Source organism: Podarcis bocagei, assembly GCF_964188305.1.
Source record: "Podarcis bocagei genome assembly, chromosome: 6".
In the NCBI taxonomy this organism is placed as follows: Eukaryota; Metazoa; Chordata; class Lepidosauria; order Squamata; family Lacertidae; genus Podarcis; species Podarcis bocagei.
This window is the reverse complement of record NC_138130.1, coordinates 81436951-81460945: the sequence shown is the minus strand read 5'-3', so window position 1 is coordinate 81460945 and position 23995 is coordinate 81436951. Positions and strand designations below refer to the sequence as shown.

The 23995-nt window shown below is 44.4% G+C and overlaps 1 protein-coding gene across 4 annotated transcripts in view; it reads left to right on the top strand.

Moving 5' to 3' along the window:
• Nucleotides 1-23995, top strand: part of MTUS2 (microtubule associated scaffold protein 2) — a 321603-nt gene that overhangs the window by 141383 nt on the left and 156225 nt on the right. Inside the window, exon 1 of one of the 4 annotated variants that reach the window (XM_081197862.1) lies at nt 16076-16133. The exons of the other annotated variants lie outside the window; for them this stretch is intronic. Within the exon in view, the coding sequence (XP_081053988.1) occupies nt 16115-16133 (19 nt within the window). The 5' untranslated portion in view covers nt 16076-16114. Of the gene's footprint in view, nt 1-16075; nt 16134-23995 lie in introns of those variants that run through there. 4 annotated transcript variants of the gene reach the window in all.

Here is a 23995-nt window from a genome sequence, read left to right as displayed (position 1 = left end):
AAATGTGAAAGCAATTCCAATTTCAAAAAAGTAGGTAATATCGCTGCAGATCCAGTGTGCTTAACTGTGCAATTAATAAATCTCAGAGGCTGATTCCCCCCTAATTTTTGCAGCAGATACCGTAGATCAGGGATAGCTAAGGGCCTGAGGCCTATTTGTTCTTGGTCCACCATCCAGAGGCCACATGCCAGCAGAGGCCAGCAAAGATACATAAAAAAGCATGGCCAAAGTAAATGTGGTCACACCTCCTTCTCTCTCCCCCCTTACACGCTCCCCTCAGAGGTGAGCAGAGCTCACTCATCCTTTCTAAAGATAGGCCTATCTGTTTTTCATGAAATGGTTTACTTACAAGGTTTCATGGGCAGCAAAACTTAGTTTATTTCTAAAGTGGTGAAATTATTGGTATAGGAACTTCTCAGGGAGACTGGGGGTGAACAAAGGCTTGATTACCTGTTTTCTCCCAAGCTGAGGGGACGTGGGCATAGCTAAGCCTGGCAGGACAGTTTACTCTATGGTATTAACCCCTTCTTGTGTTAATTCGACTTAAGCATGTTGGTTAAATGAGGCTGGGTTATCCCACATTATTTTCACGAATACATGCGTTTTAATGCATGCTTTGCCCTAGAATATGTGCTTTCATGCACCCATTTCTTGGCTGAGAGAACTGCAGAATTCAGAAAGCTGTGGATTTTGAAGGATGGCTGTCCTTTGTTTTACATATTGGTTTGTTTATTTATGCTATTATTACATCTATTGGGTAGGTTCACCTTGAAATGTGAACTGAATCTAATTTATCACCTATCCCTAAACTCCACTTTTCAGTTTCCCTTCATGTACAAATCAAATGACTTTCTGAAATAATAATAATAATAATAATAATAATAATAATAATAATCCCATATTGTGAGTTCATACACGTTGAGAGCAAAGCCCCGTAACCTTGCAGTTTCTAGTCATTCAGTCTCATACTGTTCAAAATGGATTAGTTGTGCCTTATATACTGGCAGTATACAGCATGGAAGGTGAACAGAAAAGTGATGATTTGAAGAACATTCATACAGTGCTGTCGAAAAAATAACATTAAAAAATCAGATTAAATTAGGACACGAGGGATAATTTAGCAGGGGGGGGGGAGGAGGCTTTAAAGCAGCACTGATCTTTGATCCCATTATGATTTTGTCAAAGAAACCACACCAAAAATACAGCAAAAAGAAAAGAAAAAAAAAGATCAAGCTCTTTCCCAAACTGTGAGTTAAGTTGGGATCTTTCCCACGATCATTTTGCAACTTTGGTCTGAGCAAGATGAAATTTAGGTCAGCTCTGTACACTCCCCAGGTGGTCTGAAGGCGACCAGCACAAAAATGGAAGAAGCAAACTGCCACAAGTCAGTTAGCTGTGAATGGGAAATTGAGAGATGGCCGCTTAAACAATTACTCCTTCAGGCTTGCTGTCTGACAGTCTCTGGGGACTCACCCCAGACTGCATGTTGCCATAAACATCTTGCCTCTTGCGAGCACTGTGCATCGCGCATGAGGCACACAGTCTTTTGATTTTTGGTTTTTCCATTTAATGTAGGTTTTAATCTCAAAGTGGTAGGAAAATGACATGTCCGTGCCCACGGACAAACTCAAAAGTGAATACAATGGGAGGGAAATTGCATGTAATTTTCCTCCTGGGTGGCAGTTATCAGAAAGTGTTGGGAACTGACACATGAGACACCCAAAGTAGCACCGCCTTCAGTTGCTAACAACCATTTACGCCGCTCCCCTGGATACAGTGATGGAAAAAATGCAAGTTGCCTTCCATGTAGTTAGCCTTAAGGCGTACCTGTGGTGTCAGTATCATTAGAAGAGAATTTTGCGGTGGTTAGGCTTGTGTGCAAATCACAATCCAAACATGACCCCATTTTCTTGATATGCAAGAATGAGAAAATTAACCCAGGCTGCCTAGTGTGAACAGCCTTGGAGATTTTTAATTTGCACAGTGTGACTCTTTGCACGTGACTTTTTACATGTTCTCAACTTGCAATTGAGAGGGAAAGTGGGGGGGGGGGGATAGTGTACAGTTTTATATAAACAAATTCCCCAGTGTCTAAGTACAAGTTTAGATTTGAAAAGAGTACTGTCAGCTCTTATGTGCACAGATTAGTAACTTAAATTAGAGATTTATATTCTAGCATTTGGTAGGTATTGAGTCTGTAGGAACGTAGAGCGGAACCAGATCTATGATTTAATGTGTGTGTGTGTGTGTTTCACAAGTATTGTGCAGTGTTGTTCCATAGAATAAATCACTGGATTTATTTTTTTTACTGTCCTTGCTTTTGGGCAGGTGAAACATGAGAAAGTTCTGTGAAAGGGAGATGTTGATGTTTCTGTAACTTGTTTCAGGGTCGTTGTTTACTGAAGCTGGGAAATACCCCTAGGAAATTCAAGTTCATTCCCCACAATCCATCATGGTTACAGGCTATGATACAGATTCGCAGCTTCCTCCATTTGAACATGCCTGAGATTTAAGAACAGCTTGGAGACACCCTTATCTTCAGACACTAGGTGGATGCCAACCAGGGAGGAGGGCCTTTTCAGTGGTGGCCTCCTTTTGTGGAGGCAGGGCAGCACTATTATCTTTCAGATGATGTTAGCAGTCTTCAACTATTATGGAAATGGGGGTGTTGTTGCATTAGGCAGAGGTAGTGGGGATGAGTTTGTGCACTTCATCCTTATCCGTCACCATTTTAAAAACCTTCCACAAGGCGCCTGTCTATAGCAAGAAGCCTCTTCTGCCCAGGGAGGCTCCTCGTGTGTTTTGAAACTCTTATTTTCCAGGCTAGAATAACAGCACAATCCTATGCATGTTGCCTGTGAAGTTTGGCCAACTGTCTTTAATGGGGCTTATTCACAGTAAGTATACATAAGATTATAGCCAAGAAATTTTTATTCACCTGGTGTTTGGGGGTGTGTGTGCTGAGATAATGTGCAATTTGCAAACTGAATGCTGTTAGCCAATTGTATTGCTGCCTTTGACTGTTATTTTTCATTTGCTTTTGAGATTTTTCTAGTTTAGGGAACAATTGGATCGAGTGGAGTTGTCCCTTCGCATAGACTTGCTGGCCTCTATCTGCGGATTGGTGTTAGCATCACTCTGCTGGCAGAGAGCTCTCCCTTCCGCATTTTGAACAGGCAGGCAGAAGAGACAGCTGTGGGGTCCCCACTGCGAGCAGCCAGTGGGAATGCCCAAAATGGAGCAGGGAGAGGCCGAGCCATCGCAGAATCTGTTGAATCCCAAACTGGTCCCACTGCCATTGCAAAATGGCACTGGCCAACTCCAGATTCTGTTAATAGGCTCCGACAGTAATTTGCCTTCCTTCTGTGGTAAGCTGAGCTCTGTCCTATTGCAGTAGTAAATAATAAACTCCAGGTCCCTAACTGGATCTGCTGAAGCTTGCTGCAATTCTCTTGGTTCCGTGTTTTATTTAAAAGCTGTTCCCTTGCCTGAGTAATGAAGAGGTAGTGTAGAAGGAAATTCTTACAACAATTCCACCTTGGCCAGCATGGGCTACGGGTCTGGAGATGCGGTGGTGGTGTTAATAGTTCACCCTTAATTTCAATTTTATGTTTTTATCTATCAGCCACCTTCGGGTCATGATTTGATGAAGGGTGAGGTAAAAGTAAGTGAACGAGGAAATAAATAATCAGTAATTCTTGTTCTTTGTCCTGATTTGTATCCAATTTTATGCTGTTTCCCTTGCTATGTTGTTCTTATCTGTGTTGGTTTATTGTTTGATATGCCTGGCTTTGTTTTATTGAAAGCTATTGTGGTTACTTTTAACTGTAGATTGGCATAAATCAAATTTCTTGCAGAGAGCTGAAAGCAATTGTTGTGTATACAAGGGGCAATAGCAAAGAGCAATGTGCAGTTTAAAGCTCATGTAGCATATTCTAAGGTGGCAAAGAAATCTTAGAGGGCCACAACCATACTATATAATGTTAATTCTTACTAGATCAGGCATTGGCAAACTCGGCCCTCCAGATGTTTGGGACTACAACTCCCATCATCCCTAGCTAACAGGACCAGTGATCAGGGATGATGGGAAATGTAGTCTCAAAACATCTGGAGGGCCGAGTTTGCCTATGCCTGTACTAGATGATAAACATAGGAATAATGAATGCATGGGGTGGCAAGCTCCACCCCAACCTACAAGCATTTATTATTACATCTGTAGAGTTGCCCAGCGTTAGGGTCTTTGTGGAATTTCTAATGAATGTGCATGAGTCAGGGGTGGCATCTGCTTCCCTAGGCATGTTAATTACATTGAGTAGTAGCCACAATTAGTCATGCTCAGAGTAAACCCATTGGAATTAATGCCCACAACTAACTTAGATCCATTAATTTCAGTGGGCCTACTTTAGGTAGAACACATTTGGCTACAACCCTGTTCCTGCTTTGAATGCTTGAATGAGGCTATCTGCGTTCCCACCCATCCATTTGTCTCTTTCACATCTTACATGTACACATAAATCAGGAGCAAACTGAGAAAGATGGTCTAAAGCAGCCCCAAATCTATATCATCACAGTATGGAGTACAGTTTTTGCAGTAGATCCAGAAAGGAATTAGTTTAAGACCTTGGTGGTGTGAGCTGTCCTCCTTTCATAAACTATTGAAGAATCATTTCTCATATGAAACTCTTGGACTACTTACAGTTTGCATTAAAAATGCGCCCGACATGTGTCCTCCTTACTGCTGAGTGACCAGCCTAACATGAGCTTGCGGGCTTTGCCCTCCAGTGAAGATTTAATAACAATCACCACAAGCATTAATTTGTACACTGCTCCCTGCTGAAGAAAAGTGGATATGCAGCAACTCTGTTTTCTTCGCAGCAAGGACAAAGCCTTCTTTACTTGGCAAATGTAATTACTTCCTTGCTTTTTCACTTTTCTGTAATAAGTAATGAGATTCTTATTTTCTGTTGCTCTTTTGCAAGGAGTATTTTCCTGTAAGCAGCTTATCTCTCACTGAAAGTCTTGTATTGAGTCAACAGTACAGACCCAGTATTAGTTCAAAGATGGACAGTGCTGTTTTATAGTTTGATTGAAAGTGCTTACCCCAATGAAAGGACAACTGTGAGCCTGAATATTATTTTTAGAAACTTGGAAGTGCCTTGAGGGTAAATTATTCTTCCTCTCTTGATAGTTCAAATGTTGACTGAGTGCATTATATATAAAGGCCAAGTGTCTAAGGAATTTTAACTTTTCCACAATTGTGCTCTTTGTCAAATTTTTTTTTACTTGCAAAGCAGACTTGAAAAGTAGACTTCCAAATTCTCATATTGTATGTGAAACCAATATTAATGGAAGGTAGTTGTTTTGAAAAACTCCCATTGTGACAGGGAATTTCATTAGCGCGAGCCGTTTCTGAGCTCTGGATGCAGTACTGCTTCTAAGATTTCAGATTAAAACTGCAGAGTGGAAGGAAAGGAGGACCTTTTTCTGCTTCCCCACTTCCAGCTACTCTCTGAAGACTGGAGGAGAGACCCTCTTAAGAATATTAGGGGGGTGGGCAGGGGAAGGACTAGACCATGTGAAAAGTGAACATAATATTTTAGCGGCAGTTCATTCATTTTCAGCTTTGTATTCTTGTTATTAAAAAAGTGGGCCTAGACATTCCATTGTTGTGCCCATAACCTAGGTTTAAGGTGCCATTTAGCTCCTAGCTTTTATATCTCAGTTTCTAACACTGTTTTTGAGTTCTTTTAAATCAGGGGTGAGGGATCTGTGCCCTTCCAAATGTGGTTAGAAACCAGCTCCCCATCAGCACCAGCCAACATGGCCAATGGATGAGAGTCAGAGTCCACAACATCTGGAGGGACATACATTCCCCATCCCTGCCCTAAATGATTTGTCCTTGTAGTCAAATTTATGTCTTCTATTCCATGGGCATGGAAGATAACTACACTTTTGTAAATGTGGTCTTCCATTACGAACAAATAAGGTCTGGTTGAGAGGGCCCTTGGAATGGACCTCACTGAAGGATCTCCAGGTAGGACTGGGAATGTCCCATCTGAAATCACGGAGAGCTGCTGCCAGTCAGTGTAGACAATACTGAGCTAAGTGGACTAATGGCCTGACTTGGTATAAGCAACTTCCTACGTTTTCTACACTTCCTAAGTGTTTCCCACTATGATGAAATGTACTGTATTCCTAATGAGATGATAGTAATACTTTCTAAACATGCATTTATACTATTCATATGTAGGGAGCGGATGGCGCTGTGGTCTAAATCACTGAGCCTCTTGGGCTTCCTGATCGGAAGGTTGGTTGTTCGAATCCGTGTGGTGGAGTGAGCTCCCATTGCTTTGCCCCAGCTCCTGCCAACCTAGCAGTTTGAAAGCATACCAGTGCAAGTAGATAAATAGGTACTGCTGCAGCGGGAAGGTAAATGGTGTTTCCATGCACTCTGGCACTCATCACGGTCCTCCAGGTACCAGAAGCGGTTTAGTCATGCTGGCCACATGACCCAGAAAGCTGTTTGCAGGCTCCCTTGGCCTGAAGCAAGATGAGCGCCACCACCCCATAGTCACCTTTTGATTGGACTTAACCATCCAGGGTCCTTTACCTTTACTTTTTTTTAAACTAATAATTGCATGTGCAATTCTTATGCAAATTTGCTGATGCCTCTTATTTGCTGGTGCTTTTCCTTTCTTTTGACAAATGTGTAAGCGGCTACCCTGACCTCTGTGCTGCATAGGATAGAGCCATAGGATAGAAGCACCAAACCACTTGCAGTGTGAAAATGAGCCCTTTGTCACATAGTTCTAGATTTAAACCATGAAATATCTGGGTGGCTGGTGAGTTCTAGTGTTCTGAATGCAATATAACGGTTTGGCAAAACTCTGTTCCTCCCAAAGAGCTGCTAGATATCTTTCTCCAAAAAGGTGTGTCATTGAGCCTGGAGCAAGAGCAAAGATCGCCTATGATTTACAGGGTGTTAGACACGGTATCCACAATTGGGCTTCCCTTTCACAATGTTTCTTCACTGTGGCTTTTACAACAGGTGTGCTAGAGATGAGCCCATATCCCCAACCGGCCTATTCATCCCTAGTCACTGACCCTGACAGACCATCTGTGCTTTCTCTAACATCCCACTCCCCAACACCTTCATGTGATTCATGGCAGAGAAACGAACTAGTTTATTTTTACTCACGACTACAAAATCTCTTCATAGTGTGACGAGAGAGGAGAGAAATAAATTCCATTGCAAATTGGTAGCTTTGGGCTTGAATACAGATTTGATTTAAATATTTTACAATATGCAGGCTTGTTTGTGTTTTTGTGTAGCACCTCAAGTTCCTGTCCCACATTTATTTCCCTGGTTCCTCACACCTCAGGACATGTAGGGATTCAAATCACCCAATGGAATGACACGCAATGTAGAATAACTAAAACTAAGCACTGCCGATGCAAAATATCGCCCCTACCTTTGCACAAGCAGTGACTATTTTAGGTATGTCTGATATGTGCGTAACCGCGCATGTGTGCATTGCGCCAAATCCTGAAGTGACCCAAAAACATCACAAAAAGGGGTGGAACGAGGTGCGACGGGGGTGGAACAGGGTATCTGTAGGCTGTTTCAAATATACGCAATTTCACTTAAACATATGATGCCTTGGAACGAAACATCCGTGTAAATTGGGAGTGCCCTGTATTCAGTTTGTGGCCTTGGGCTAGAGTGGCCCAGAGAAACAGATTTGCAAATAATTTGCATGTGCAAACTTATATGTATCTATGCCAATTTAAAATTTAACTGCTAAAGTTGTTGATGGGCAACTTCAAGGGCTTCCAACTATAGGACCATTCACTGTAAAGCAGGACAATGGCCACATTATCTTGTTTCCATCGGTCTTGTTTCTAGGGTTTCCTTTGTGGCTTATCTCTTACACCTGGTGTTCAAAGAGAGAGGCAGGGTGGCTGGCTGTGCTGTTGTGCTCAGGTTCTGCATCTCTTGTGGCAAGTGCTCAGACAGGATAGCTGAATCAAGCCAGTGGCCCATCTTAGCCCAGCATTCTGGAGTCGGGCAGGGATGACACCTTGAATAAAATATTGGTGGGGGCAGGTAAGCCCCAACCGTGTAATTGAGCACATGACACGGCAGACACACACCATTTGATTGGCAATGCGTACCAACCTTATGGAGGCTTGGCCCCCTCAAATATTGGGGGGCTGAAGGGACCTTGGTCCTTAGGAATTGGCTCCTATGGGCCAGCCATATGTCTGTGGGGAACCTGCAAGCAGGTCCTGGGCACAACAGTTCTTGTCACAAGAGCAAGAGTCATCTCATGTTAATTTGTGCACATGGAACACGGGCATGTGTGCAATATCAGTTTCTGTACTATTTATTTATTGAAAGCTAGGATGTTATTTAGAGCTTTTTCAGTCCAAAAGTTCTGTCAAATGAGGGGAGTGGCAGCAATGAAATAGGGGGTTAAACCACTTCCTCTCTTTTGTATTTTTTTGGGGGTGGGGTGGGGAGGTTGACAGCAGTTTTCAGGGAGGGAGTTTATGGTTCCTTTCATAGAATCATAGAATCATAGAGTTGGAAGAGACCACAAGGGCCATCGAGTCCAACCCCCTGCCAAGCAGGAAACAAGCTCCCCCACTCTCTCCAGCTCCCCCACTCTATCTCTTACACACACCCCTTCTAGAATTTGGAAGAACTGCCTAATCAGAATTAGAAGGAAAAACTGGCCCATGAAAACTTTTACATCTCTTGGCTCTCATGTTTGTTAGAGACTTCAGAATACAGACCAGAATGGAAAAATCCAGGCAGCAATATTTTAATTACAAAAGTTTTATTGACTTTGGTTTATTTGTCAGACAAGCAAAGCAAAGGGGTGCATTCAGCTGCCAAAATGAGAGAAAATGCCCCCGAACACCAGGGGCAAACAGTTTTTATCCCCTTAGGCAAAACAATGGTTCAACCCTTGACCCAGCCCTCAAACATTCCCCTTTATGCATATTCATTGAAGCCCAACCAATTAATAAATTTGGTGTGTCCTTTCGGTTCCAAGTTGCCTATTCCACTAGGTGGCGCTACTGGCTTATAATCTACTTAACCTCTTTATTAGTTCCAGGAAGTGCCCCTGAACCCCCCCGCTTCCAAGAAATGTCCTTGTGGTTTTAACAGGTTGCTCGGCTTAGAACCTTGTGGTGGGCTAGACATCCTGGGCAAACGAACAGTTTCTCAGAACAGCTCCAAAATCCCCTGACCGCATCCTCTTGCAAACTCGCTGTGTATTGTTTTTGCAAGCAGGGGCAAGCAGGGGAGAGAGAGAGAAATGTCTTTTTTAGCTTTTAGTTTGCTCTCTAAGATGGCTTTCAGCTTATCTCCAGCCTGGCTCTCCAAAGTGGACCCAGGTGGACCCCTGGTCCTCACTCCTTCATTCCCCCCTTTCCATCATGAAAATGCCGACCGATTATGGTTCTGCATTTTCATTTTGATGGACCTATAGATACCACATCATAGAGAGCCAGGATATGCGTACATGTAGCTGCATTGACCAATGCTCGGTTGTGAATGGCGGAACGGTTAAGTGGCAGTGGGAGGAGTGGTAGTCCACTCGTGGCATCTGTTGGGGTGACTTATTGGCAGAATGGGTTACCACTTCAGCCACTTGTAAACACCTAGTGTAGGGGTTATGGACGCCCCACTCAGTCATTAGACGGGAAAAGTTGGCAGGGGAGACCAGGGAACTCTTTCCCGCTTTGGCCAATGCCAGCAAAAATACAGGAGTATCCAAAGAAGTAGGGCAGTACATACCACGCCTACCCACCAACCCCAATATTTCCATAGTTCCTCCCACCAATACTTGGGGGCCATTCCTAATGTTCTTTTACTGCTGAAGGGCCCACTGATATTCGTATTCAATTATTCGCTGGGCCTCAGGGGTGACTCTCCACCTTTCTGCTGAGGCACCCACTATATGGAGCAATTTCCCTATAATCCCTTGTGGGTGGACTGGGCCCTCGTGTTGTCTCCTCAAGAGATTATACCCAAAAGGGGCTTCCCCCTCTTCATATATCACCATGCACCCACAAGAATATATCCACCCCTGCAACGGCCTGACACACGGGGTGACTATATCAAGGGGTTCTGGTCCCAATACCAAAAGTCCTAGTGGTGCCTCTAAATTTGCTGGAGAGCAAGTTTCTACATTGGGGACCCTGCCCGCGGGCACCCCTCCCATCCAATTCTTCCGGAACTAGGTGCCCTGTCTGTCTACTGGGCGGCAACTCTTATGCAGCCACAAGAATACCCTGCCACATTCAAGGGTATTAGGTGTGGAGTTACCAGGCCCAGTAGTTCAGGTAGTATTCTGGGATTTTGGGAGGCTTGAGCCACCACGACAACCACAGGTGGGGCTGCAGAACTTACAGGCACCTGTTCAGTAATTTTAATGTGCACCTGATTATCAAATGGGGTTGGTACAGTGCTCTACCCTGCAACCAGCAGGCTATTCTCCCACAACCACAAGAGCGGTCTAGAACTCGATAGATTTCGACCAATCCTGCAGCTCCCCGGAGGAGCCACATCCAAGTGCGCTGGGCAATGCAGTGAATAAAGAGCCACAGTGGGAGAGTGGGATGCTGTACTGCGGCCGCCCTATTGAACCCTCGTTCCCAAGGGCCTACGAGTATGCCGTCTCTTACCACCGGCAAGACAAACCAGTCATAGCAGAGGTCATAGCAATAGGGTTGGTATGGTTCGGTAGGGTCAGGGCAATAAGACATAGAGCAAGTCAATAAAGAAAATAAGAGAGAAAGAGAAAGTCTTTGTAACTGTCCTTGTGATGATTAGTCGCAGGATCTCGTTGCCCGTGGCCTAACGCTTTTTCCCTGGTAGCGTCAGACACAAGGTGATGATCAACTTCAGAGGGTCAGCAGGATTTCTCTTGCAAGTCCAGACACCCTTCTTCAGATGCGTGTGATGTACCCAGGGGATCACCTCGACTACTTTCACTGCAGTTGGGGATGAGGGGGTCGCCAGACACTGTCACCCAGAGGAACTGGTGAACCGGCTCAGCGAGACTGCCGCGGGACTGCAGGTGTACGCTCGAGGGAATACCTGGAAAGGAAGCAAACACACACAACAAACACAGGGATTGCACTTGTTCTTGGGTGATGTGATCTCCCATCTGCCCCAAACTGGCGGGGATGTCTCGGACGAAAGGGGTTGGCCTGCCATATAGAAGTTCAAAGGGTGATAGTCTCAGTCTCTTGGTTGGCGCACAGGGCACATTTTGGGATATAGCAGCAGTTAGTTATAGCAGCAGTTAGTTGAGATAGAATATTCTCCCAAGGTGTGCTTTAGCAGCTGGGCCTCCCAAATGGGTGGACTCGTGGTAATTCTTTACAATTGTGCTGGCCAGATGTTGGGGCACAAAAACACGGCTGTCTGGTCCTTCCTGGAGCGTTGCTCCTTCTTGGCTGGTCCACTGCTGTTCATCAAGGGTGTAACGTGGTTCCACATCGTCTGGAGTGAGTTCTGGGATTATTCTTTTGGCATAGCAGGCATTTCCTGGAAATCTGGGCTGCCAGTTGATAAAGGTTGGCTATATAGACATACTTCTCCAGCTGCTTGGTTGTGGCATCTGGCCTCATGTGGGTGGATACATAGTATCTGGTTTGTCAGCAGTGCTTAAGATCCCTTCTGGGACCACTGTTCCAATAACTGAGGCGGGGCCAGTTCCCGGGCTGCTTCCTTGGCCACTCTGTCTGCCAATCGATTTCCTCTGGCCACTTCTCCTGGTCCAGTCTTGTGTCCATAACCTCAATGCAATCGTGCGTCTGCTCCTCACCTTCTCCTACCGGCAACAGGGTAGCTGGGTTGAGGGCGGTGGTGACCACTGGTGGAGGTTTCAGAGCTGCCTCACAAGCTGCATTATCTGCTTTCCGGTTGCCTCTAGTGACCATGTCCCAACCTCTATCATGGCCTTTGCAGTGCATTACAGCAATCTCTTTGGGGGCCCATACAGTTTCTAGTAACGTCTCAACTTCTGGAACGTATTTCAGAGCTTTCCCGTGGGCTCCACTCAAGCCCCGCTCTTTCCATAGGGCGCCATGCGCATGCAGGGTTAAGAAGGCATATTTAGAATCAATATAGATGTTAGCCTTGCATCCAGCTGCCAATTGCATGGCAATGCCTTTCGCTGTTGGACTTCACCTCAGAGGACAAATAACTCTTGGAGACTTTGGCCTCCTCAGAACTCTTGGAATGGCTTGCCTGGCCTGCACCCCCACTTTTGGGTGCTCCATCGCCTGAGGAACAGCTTGCAACTGCCTTTTCAGCCTTTCTCCAACACACAGTGCATCACACAGATGCGTTGAACCGTAGAAACAACTTCCCAAAGCAGCCTCAGCCCCCTCTGGGCTTGGTACTCACTGCAGCCTGACATGCCGTCTTCAATCCCTGCCACGCAACCCAGGTCTTCTCTAGAGCATCAGCCACGTCTCCTTCACAAGCCTCCACTGCGCCTGTAAACTTCTTAATGGGCTGGGCAAAGCCTGTTTCAGCCTGTGTACTTTCCCATAGTTGCTTTTCTGCCAGCCAGTAATACATGCGTTTTGACCAGGCTTCCCAATTGGCTCCATGTAGCCTTTCACAGGGGTAATTCTTATGGCCTTGCTGTTGCTGAACAGGCATCTTCCTCCCCCTTGGCCGCGGGTCTCTGAATGGCTACGGCGGACCCCTCGGGTCCCTGGCCTGTGAGCCATTCCTGTGCCTAACACTGCTGCCTTTTCTTTCCTCCACTGCTTTTTCTCCCTCTTCTCAGCCTCTCCTCTTTGTTCAAACACCTTCTGGGCGATGGCCATGATCTGAAATCTGGACATGCCCTGGAACCCAGGCTGTTTTTGGATTTTTGGTTCTAATGTCCTTTGCACATTGTCCTATGAGGGAGGCATTTACCATTAACTCATGTGCAGGGAGTTCAAAGTCAAAGGGGGTCCAAATTCTGTATGCCTCCATCAGGCGTTCCAAGAAATTCTAAAGCCTGTGTATTAATTCTCCTTAATTTTGAATTGATCAGTCTTATATTTCTTCAGCCAAGGGGGTGGGGGGGTTTCTCTATTATCACGTGAACCTCTAAAACTTCATCCATGTTCACAAACTCATGCAAGTTAAATGGAGAAAGTTCTTCTTCCTCTTTTAGTTTTATGCAGTTTTTTGTGTTTTTTTTTTTTTTCATCTGTTCCCTCATCCTTTTTCTGTGGCAACTAACTTGTCAACTGTGGTGGCCACAAAGATGCAGGTCTTCTCTTGAGGTTTCTCTGCCTGAGTCTCAAACCAGGGGTCTGCTGCAGTGTTCTCTGAGACACACCTGAGCACTGAGCCATCCAGCTGGTGCCTGGTTAAGGACACCAATTAAATTGCCCTCCCTGTCTCAGCTATAACTGCTATGGGTCTAAAACCATTTCGTATTTCCTAGCCATAGACCACCTCTCACTGGTCATCAGAGAACCTAGGGCACTACTGGTGGTTTCCCTGATGTGTTCCAAACTGCCGCTGGTCACATATATACCCAGCTCTTCCCTAACTAAGTTCTGGGATTTAGCTTGCCCTCCCTGGTCAAGCTGTACTTACTATAGGGATCAAAACTGTTGGAGGTCTGCAAGGCTCATGTACTTCCCAGTTCAGTGATGGGCTTTGGAGAAACTAGGAGGCTTGCCTTACTATCAAACTTACAGCTCAGCAGAGAACCCTCCAGCTCTGCCTGGCTGAACTCTTGCCTTCATTGAGGTCCAGAGATCTGAAAGCTTTGTATGCACTCTGGTTCTCTATACTAACTTGGATAACCTAAGGGATCTCTGGAGCGATCCCCTCCATCGCTCCCAAATCTGAATCTGAGTCTGAAACTCTTCTCTAAGTAACTACTCAGCCTCAAAAGATATTCCTTGTTGCCCTGTCCCAGCTAGGGCCCCTATGTTTCTTCCCAGTTCAATACTGTGTCCAGTCCAGTTCACACAGAGTGTGTAAGTGTTCTGGCATCATCACAACGCCATAGTCTCCGCTGAATCCTTTCTTGAAATTGTTCAACATGCACTTTAGGGGAGTTATTAGACCTTTTGAGCCACTCCCTCCCATATTTAATATGGCCCTTGTGCAGCGTCCCCAAACCCCAAACACACACACATGCACTTCCCAATTTTCATCGCCCAGTCGAGCTCGCGCTGCTAGGAAGCGGAGTATTTATTGGTTCTACCCCCCCCCCCACACACGCACCAAGTGCCTCTTTCACTGGACGCTGTACCACACACACTAGCCTCCCGGTTCCCCCCCTTTTCCTTTTTGCCTTCCTTTAAATCCTTAAGCGTGGGTGGGTATCAGGGGCCAATCCTTCCCTTACTGCCACCAAACACGCTTGGGCATGTGATCAGGATGCCCCTTCCCCTTTTTAATTACAAGGGGGTCTCTGTCTTCCTCTGTCCCCAGGGCCCTTTGTCATGTACTCACCAGCCGGCTGGACTCTGCCCTGTCCTGTCAACCTCGGTCCTTCAATCCATTGCCTTCTCTTCCAGGATCCAGCAGAAGGGTCAAATTGGCTTCGCCCTCCTCCGAAGAAAAACCTCGGTGGCGCCAGGATAAGCGGCCTATTGGCCCTTCCCCTGTGTCCTGCCTAGAAAAGGACAAGGGAGCTGCCTTCTGGTCTTTTTGAGGACTTAAGGTCCCTATCCGAGTCACGCAAGCACCAGAAATGTTAGAGACTTCAGAATACAGACCAGAATGGAAAAATCCAGGCAGCAATATTTTAATTACAAAAGTTTTATTGACTTTGGTTTATTTGTCAGACAAGCAAAGCAAAGGGGTGCATTCAGCTGCCAAAATGAGAGAAAATGCCCCCGAACACCAGGGGCAAACAGTTTTTATCCCCTTAGGCAAAACAATGGTTCAACCCTTGACCCAGCCCTCAAACATTCCCCTTTATGCATATTCATTGAAGCCCAACCAATTAATAAATTTGGTGTGTCCTTTCGGTTCCAAGTTGCCTATTCCACTAGGTGGCGCTACTGGCTTATAATCTACTTAACCTCTTTATTAGTTCCAGGAAGTGCCCCTGAACCCCCCCGCTTCCAAGAAATGTCCTTGTGGTTTTAACAGGTTGCTCGGCTTAGAACCTTGTGGTGGGCTAGACATCCTGGGCAAACGAACAGTTTCTCAGAACAGCTCCAAAATCCCCTGACCGCATCCTCTTGCAAACTCGCTGTGTATTGTTTTTGCAAGCAGGGGCAAGCAGGGGAGAGAGAGAGAAATGTCTTTTTTAGCTTTTAGTTTGCTCTCTAAGATGGCTTTCAGCTTATCTCCAGCCTGGCTCTCCAAAGTGGACCCAGGTGGACCCCTGGTCCTCACTCCTTCATGTTGACCTCAAATAACAATCTGCATGTTGCCTGAAATAATTTTAAAGGTCAGGCCTCAAGAGGCATGCACTTATTGAATTGGAAATTGTATTTGTAATATAGCCGTGTACTATGAAAGGTTAAGACAATAATGACATAAAGTCAAATTTGAAGAACAGAACACAAGCGCACAAAGGCTGTTTCTATATTAAACATTCCCATCACTACCTCAGGCAGCCTAAGTACATTTGCTCTGAAATAAATCTTATAGATTTCAGTTAAGTCTACTTGCAACAGAATCTGCGTAGTATTGTGGCCTAAGACACAGATAATTGACAATTAAATACAGTAATATATTTGATGAATTGTAGGTGTGTAAATGGTTTCATTTATACTTTTCTTTCTGCTCAGCTCATTAAGTTTGATCGCAGCACCCATCTCTTAATTATGGGGTGTGGAACTTGTGGGGGAACTTATGGAGCATACTACAACTCCCAACATCCATGTCTTGTGGTCCTCCTTCATGAATGACTTTCCTGCATGAAAAGAAAGTGACTTGTGAAGGAGCCGCTCTCATGGAAGTCACACGCGAAGGAGAGGAGCAGCACTGCACAAGATCGGATCCTCCCACTAAGATCTCATTGCGTGTGGTGCTTCTGTCAAGGAGTAGGAAGGAGAGGGCTGGCAAGGAGGACAGGCCTTGTGGGCAAGGAAGCTCCAGCCTTCTCCCATGAAGATGCAGCCACATGGTAGAGCTCTTTCCTTTTCATGGTTTCTCCTCCTTCTCACTCATGCCCTCTTCTTCCTGCTTCACGTCCCAACACACACCCTGTAGCAATCCGGGGCTGTCTCAATCCAGCTCAAACAAGGCCCTCTGAATAGGCCTGATTTTGCTTGGGATTCGGGCCCTGGCCAAATCTGGTTCACAGCCCTAGCAGCAACTCCATACACAACTGCCGGCAAGCAGCAGCTAGGCATGAAGCCAGCAGTGGCTCAGAGAGGGCTATAGTCCCTCTTCCAGAGAAGCCTGTCAGGGTAAATAGAAGCCAAATTCTGGACTCCCAACTCCCATCAACCCCAACCAGCAGGCTAGATAGTCTAGGATGATGGGAGCTGTAGTCCAGCTACATCTCGAGGACCACACATTAGCCTCCCCTCTTGAGTGTTAGCCTTTTCAGCAGGAAAACAAAGGTTTTGGTTTCTAATACTTCTGAAATTGTAAGGTTTTTGTTTTTTAAATATCAGGTACATTGTTTGTATTATCAGTTGTGTTCATATTCTTTGTGAGACAATTTGGGGTCTTTATTTTGACTGAAAGGTGGCATCTATAAAAGCAGTAATGTAGCATCGCAGAGTCTCTATACCCTGACATTGCAGACAACAAAAGTATTAGCTTCCACATTGGAGTGGAAGAAGGTACTCTAGGGCACATGGGGGCCATAGCCAGACTAGGGTTGTGCCCTCTGAGATGCCTGGCAGACAGGTCTCCTGGATAGACCTTCACCCTGGAGAACACTCTGTTTGTGTCAATGGCTAAGCTGGCAATAGAAAGTGAAATTACATTTAGAAGCTGCTTCATTGTTGGAAGGCAAATAGCAGTGCCCTGAGTGTTTGGAGAGGTGCATAGACATCTTGAGACCCTCTTATGGGAATCAGCCGATCTCTTACATTTTATTCTTATTTTTATTATGTACTTTGTGTTTTTATATTGTAATCTTACGTTGTGAACCACCCTGAGATCTACGGGTATAGGGAGGTATAGAAATTTAATTCAAAAACAACAACAATATACAAAGGAGAAGCATCAGAAACTGCTGCAGTGCCATTCTGCTGAAGTAAATGCCAAAGCTGATGCCCATAGCAGAAGTATGAATTTGAACAGGTGCATTTTGAATTCAAGAATCAGGTGGGTTATTTGCAGACAGCAATTTATTCAGTAAGAAAAATAAATTATCCGGACAATTATATTGTTAATAATCTTGTGTTTAACTGTAATTTATGTTTTCGGTTTCTGGTGAAACTCATAGAAAGGTTCACATTCTTATACTTGAAACATGCACAGGATCAGTTTGCAAAATGCCAGTGGATATATTTCCATTCTCACCCATCTGTTCCATACAGATGATTGAAAAAGGGTGCAATTCATTCCCTTTGAAGTCATCTGCAAAGCTTGCCTTGATTTCAAAAGAGCTTGATTGCATCCTTATTGTTTTCATTCAGTCGTAAACAAGTAGGCTTAGGGGCAGATTGTAGAAATGGAGCATTTCTTGTTGGTGGAAAAATCTCCAGAAGCTAAATTCTGGAGGCGGGGAGAGCATGACTACTCGCATTCAGATTTTGAGTCATGATTTATGTAGGTCATGTGCTGCCTTGTTAAAACATAAATGTCTTGTAAGAGCACTTGAAAAATCATAGCCTGGGGCATAACCCTCAGTGGCAAAGGAAGTTGGGATGCTGCCTTATACAAAGTCAGACCATTGGTCCATTTAGCTTAATAGTGACTGCACTGACTGGCAGTGGCTCTCCAGCAATTCAGACAATGGTCTCACCCAGCCTTATCTGGAGATGCCAGGCACTGAACGTGGAACCTTTTGCATGCAAAGCAAATGCTCTACCACTGAGCTATGGCCTTTTGCCTCAAATATACCTGAAACTCTCAGATACCTATATTAAGAGCAGCTGTTATTGACCAGGTGCCCTCTGTATGTTTTGGACCACTCCTTCCAGAATCCCTGTCTATTAGCCATGCTGTCTCGGACTGATGGGAGTTTGGTCTTTTATTTTAATAATAACTACCCACCATTCGGAAATACAGCATGCAAGGTTAAAACAATAAGAATACATTAAATCTGCCTGTAAAACCAACTGGAGCAGTATCTAACTTTACTACCCAGAAAATGCCTGATTAAATAACTTGTCTAAGGAAGCACTGAAAAGAACAAATTGTTGCTACCCTTCTAATTTCTAGGGGACTGTATGCCAAAGTGTGGACTGTAGTCCAAGACATCTAGAGGGCACCTGGTTGGGGGAGGTTGATTGAGAAAGAGGGTGGTGTTCAACTCAGGCTGTAGATGCACTTTACATTTAAAGCAGTCTTGTACCACTTTAAGCGGGTGGAGCTGTGGGTAAAACCTCAGTGCCTAGGACTTGCCGATTGTAAGGTCGGCGGTTCGAATCCCTGCGGCGGGGTGAGCTCCCGTCGTTCGGTCCCGGCTCCTGCCAACCTAGCAGTTCGAAAGCACCCTTAGGTGCAAGTAGATAAATAGGGACCGCTTTATAGCAGGAAGGTAACGGCGTTTCCGTGTGCGGCGCTGGTGCTGGCTCGCCAGACACAGCTTCGTCACGCTGGCCACGTGACCCGGAAGTGTCTTCGAACAGCGCCGGCTCATGGCCTCTTGAGCGAGATGAGCACGCAACTCCAGAGTCGGTCACGGCTGGCCTTCGGGCAGGGGTACCTTTACCTTTACCTTTACCATTTTAAGCAGCCAATGGCTAGCCTCAAAGAATCATGGGAGCTGTAGTTTGTTAAGGATGCTGAGTTTAGAGGATATCACTATTCCCTCTCACAGAGTTACAGTTCCCAGAGTTCCCTGGGGAAAGGGATTGATTGTTAAACCACTCTGAGAATTCTAAGTCTGTGATAGCAATGGGTTCTGTTAACAACTCTCAGCACCCTGAAACTACAGTTCCCAAGATTTTTTAAAGAGAGGGAGTCATTACTGTATTGGAGTATGAGACTACTTTAAATGTATAGTGTAGAATAGACCCATTAATGGACCTAACGTAGTCCTGTTCATTAACTTAAATGGGTTTACTCTGAGTAAAACTTCACAGTGTCTCTGTGATCATTAAAGCAGGGAGTTTTCAAAGCAGATTTTCCCTGTCAGATTTTCCCACCCACACAAAAAGTGCAGAGAACCCAAAGCGTGCTTTGCTTCTTGCTTCCCTCCTGTCAGTCCTTCCCTAGAAGTAGTTCTTAGCGACTGTTCAGTGATAATTTGTTCCTGAAGCTGCCTTAGCTCAGTGAATAGCAGGCACAAAAGGAGGATATGTACAAGGATGCAACCAATTGTTACCTGAAGATGCAAGAGAAGAAGGGGAGGTTCCAGCCCCCAAAAGAGGGTGTTTTTTGTGGTTAATTTGGACTATTTCTTTTAAGTACAGAAACTGAGGGCATTCTCCCTTGACATAATTTGTGTCCATGCTGTCCCTGAAATTGCCTGCCATACAAGTGCTTAATAATTGTCTAAACCCGCCCCCCTTTTCAAACCGCACACTATTAACTAACAACTGCACAACATTTTTCAGACTTCACATGTTCTGCTAACTGCACACTAAACACACACACACACCTTGGAGTAAAGTATATGAAGATTAATTAGTGCATTGTTGAAGTATTCCGAAATATGAAAGAGTATCAGAAAACCAGAAATTTTAAGTTAGGTCATTGTGATGATTTCCGGCAGTTTGCAGAAACGCATGCCTGCTTGCTAACTGGTTTCTTGTTTACAACATTCAGTTTCATCTCTTTTTAAAAAACATGAGTCAACTCTGCATACTGTGAGGGAAAATAAAACATTCAATTTGCTACAGGTGGTGGCAGAGTTCTGTTGCTTGGCAACCTTAAATGTTGCATGGTAGATTTCTCAAACTCACTGTTCAGGCCTATAAATACCCAGCAAAGGGGGCTGGGCTGGGGAAACACCTACAGTACTATTGATTTATCTCCTTGGTAGGGTTTCTTTCTGGGGGGTGGAAAACCACCTACTATAAACATATCTCCTTGATAAGTTTTTTTTAGGGCTTGTTTTTGTGCAAAACATTGTAACAAAATGTTTCATCATGTGCCATGCATTGTTTGTTTATTATCATTTATTTGTTTGTTTGTCTACTTATTCAAAGCATTAAATATATACCCCTTAATTTGTTTCGTTTCTAGGCAGTGTACTTAACAACAATCCACATAAAATGGGACAATCAAACGAAAAGTATTTATCATAAAACCAAACGCTACCTTTAAAATTCCCACTGGAACAAGTCTTGGTCATGCACTGGAAATTCAGCAAGGAGGGTGCCTGTCTAATCTCACTGGGGAGGGAGAATCACAGCTAGCTATACCCTGTAGTAGGATATTCCATTTCACCAACATGGTGGTTCTCTCCCCACCCCCAAGCCCCATCACTCAGGATTTCATGCCCATGCCGTGTGTTTAGTCTTCATCAAGCTGTTTATGACTTTCTGGACTTCTTCGAACTTTGAGGCTCCCCAAGCGTGCTGATGTCTTCCCCTGCTGTGCCAGGATGGTTCCATTGTGGTCCACACTGAGAAGTGTTAGCTTTTAGTATACAGGCGGCTCCCCTCTTACGCTGAGTTACGTTCTTGGCCCCCGTTCACATAAGTGAATTTGTAAAGTGGGCAGCACCTTTTAAACACCCTCTCTGCCATACTCTCTTCAATCCATACCAAAAATACCGTATCCCCAAAATACCCAAAACTGGAATTGAAGCTCTGAGGCCGGCTGGAGGATGCACAGGAAAGCTACCCTGTGCACCAGCTGCGCCTCTGCCCTTCCTGATGTCCTCTTCGGGCTCCAGGGAGGGTCTTGCCATGAGGACCCTCCAACTCTCTCTCACCATCCAGGTTTCAATTGAATTATTTATTTACATCCTGGCACCACACATATACCTGGTCGTGTGTGAGTTGATCATGCATAAGTAGGGGGATACCTGCATAGAATAGCATCTGAGGTACGCTCAACTTTCGTGATTGTTGCCATTGACGTGCATACAATTTTTGGACTGAAAGATGTCCCTGAGCTTCCATCTTTGACTGGAAAATTGTAAACCTCAGAGATCCGTAATACTTCAAATAATGATGCGAGAAGTGTGATGCCCCCAAATTCTTCTCTGCTTTGGATTTTAATCTGAGCCCATGGAAAACTGAACCCTTTTGTCCCACTCAACTTGTTTGCTTGCTTCCAATCCGCCTCCCATTCACCAATTTATCCTATGACACTTATGACCTATGACTGGTAAATACAGATTTGAAGAACAAGGCCCACTGGCCAATTGTGGCCCTTCTTAGCACCACAGACTTCAATCCAAGCTAGCGATCCAAGAAATCTTTTAAGGCTGAGTCATCCGATGTCAAGTGATTGATGGGTATGAGGCCCCACCCACATGTCACAATGCCCTGCCGGGGGTCCAGGATTCTGTTTCCCGCTTCTAAAACAAATAAGCAAATAAACAGGTAACCCCTTCTCCTTACACAGCTGCCTAACTTGCTTGCCACCTTGACACTTTGTCGGTAGGGCTGAGGTGCTTCATTGACTGGGGCTCCCCTTGTGCTGATAGATGTTGTTGGGAGGGGAGCTAAATTTGACTGGGAAGCCAGCATGGAGAGCAGAGATACCCACCCCTTTCTCCCAGTCTAGCTCTCTCACCCTCATGCTGACTATTACTTTGTGGAGGGAGAAATACGCACATCTGTCATGGCAAAAGGATTAAGCACCCTCCTCCAGTCCCCTAATCAAATTAACAGCCCCTCAGCTTTATTTAGTTTTTAAAAATGGTCATGAGATCAATAACGGGTCCCCCAGCACAACACACAGTTTGTCTTTAAGTTAATATATTTTGCAGCTTGAAATTGGATTACTAATGACCTACCTCACAAAGCTTGACTTGAGATAGAGTGTATGAAATCAAGACCGAGAAAAGGCTTTGAGCACTAAATAAACTATTGTTAAATTCACTTGATAACAAAATATAGAGCTGAGTGTCACCATTATCTGATGGCATCCGTCTCCCAGAGGCTTCATATAAATATTAAACAAGGTAGTCTGACAAGTGGACCTTATAAGACTGTTCCCAAGGCAGTTCTTAGTTACCGAGCCAATTTCAAGGTGTTACAGTTAGTATATAAAACCCTTAACAACTTGGGACCAGTTTACAAGATCACCTTACCTCGCGTATGCCCACTTCACCTATTCGATTGGCGAAATTGGCACTACTACAAGTGCCACATAATACCCATTCCACATTTGTCACAACTTGGTCATTTAGTGTGGCAGCACTTACACTTTGGAAGTCCCTGCCTATTCAAATCAAGCAGACCCCTTCACTGTACTCTTTTCGGCAGCTGCTAAAAACATACTTGTTTGGACAAGCCTACCCATATGCTTAGAAAGTTGAGGTAATTTTAATCTGGTTTAGTAATTTAATTTAAAGCATGGTTGCAAATTCATCTTGATTTTAATGTTTTATCTTTTGTAAAGCACTTTGAGGGTTCGTTTCTTGTTTTTGTTTTTACAATCAAGCGGTGTATAAATTTTATGAAATAAATAAATAGTTCCCATGAGCTTTCAGGTCTATCTTTTGAATGCAATTAAAGAAAAAGTGACCTAGGGACTCCTGGGTCTAGCAGTCCAGCAGTCTTCTGGCCCAACCAGCACATTCTTAGGTGACATTTACAGTCTCACAGTAAGCACTGCTCTCCACTTCCCCATGACAGGGCAGCCATCTGATACCAGGCATGAAAAATATTTCTCCATATATATATATATATATATATATATATATATATATATATATATATATGGTTAGGTCCTGCTGAGAAAGTTAGCCACCAGTTTCACCATGACCTGTGGTAGGACACTCAGTATTTATGGTTATTGTTAATGTAGTGCTTAGTTTCAAATATATTACTTAACTTTATTTTTTGTGATTTGTGAAAAAATCTGTACCACCAACATTAAGAAAAATAATGTGTGAACAGATGAGTTTTAAGCAGTCACCTAAATGCCAGTACTGTAGTGCCTGCCTGATGTTCATTAGAGTGCATTCCAAGGGGCAGGTGCCAACACACTAAAGACCCTGGTCTTTGTGGACATAAAGACAAAATTCTTGGGCACAGGACACTACTAAGAGTTTCTTTCCCAAGGATCAACGTTACCAGGCAGGGGTATACAATGCAAGGTGTTCCCAAAGGTACATTTTTGCATTGTATTGGATATCAGGGACTGCTTGGGGTAGCATTTAAAAACTTTTTATAAACAAGTGCATTTTGGCTTTCTTTCTTCTTTTAGAAAATAAAAAAACAAGGCCCAGAAAATGCCTAGTTAACATTGGCTGTTTGAACTTTTGCCTTCAAGCTTAACTTCTGGGGTTTTGACACTTGGCTTCCCTAGACTTTCGGTTAGTGGATGCAAGGTTTTGAAATATTCATTTCACATTTGGATATCTTTGATCTACGTTTTCTTTTAAGCAACAGCGAATGCCAGCTTTCTAGTCTTAATTAAGGATGTATGGGCAGAGATCATCTGTGTTAACAAGGCATATAGTCTGCTTGTCAGATTACAGTTGAATTCAGCAGAAAGGTTTTGCCATTTAATTCTATGAAATATGCAAGTTAAAAACATTCAAAAGATAGAAGGTTAAAGGAGAAGCTTCCCAGCGTGAACTGCACAATCCGCAAAAAATATTTCTTCCTTAATTACCGTGCACCAGAGAGCACATTAGAGCCTTCCATTTTCTTCCCCTAGTTGGGGGCCATTTACAGAGCTCTGCATTCAGCTTCAGTTGCTGGAACTAAATACACTTGTCAGTAGAGATGT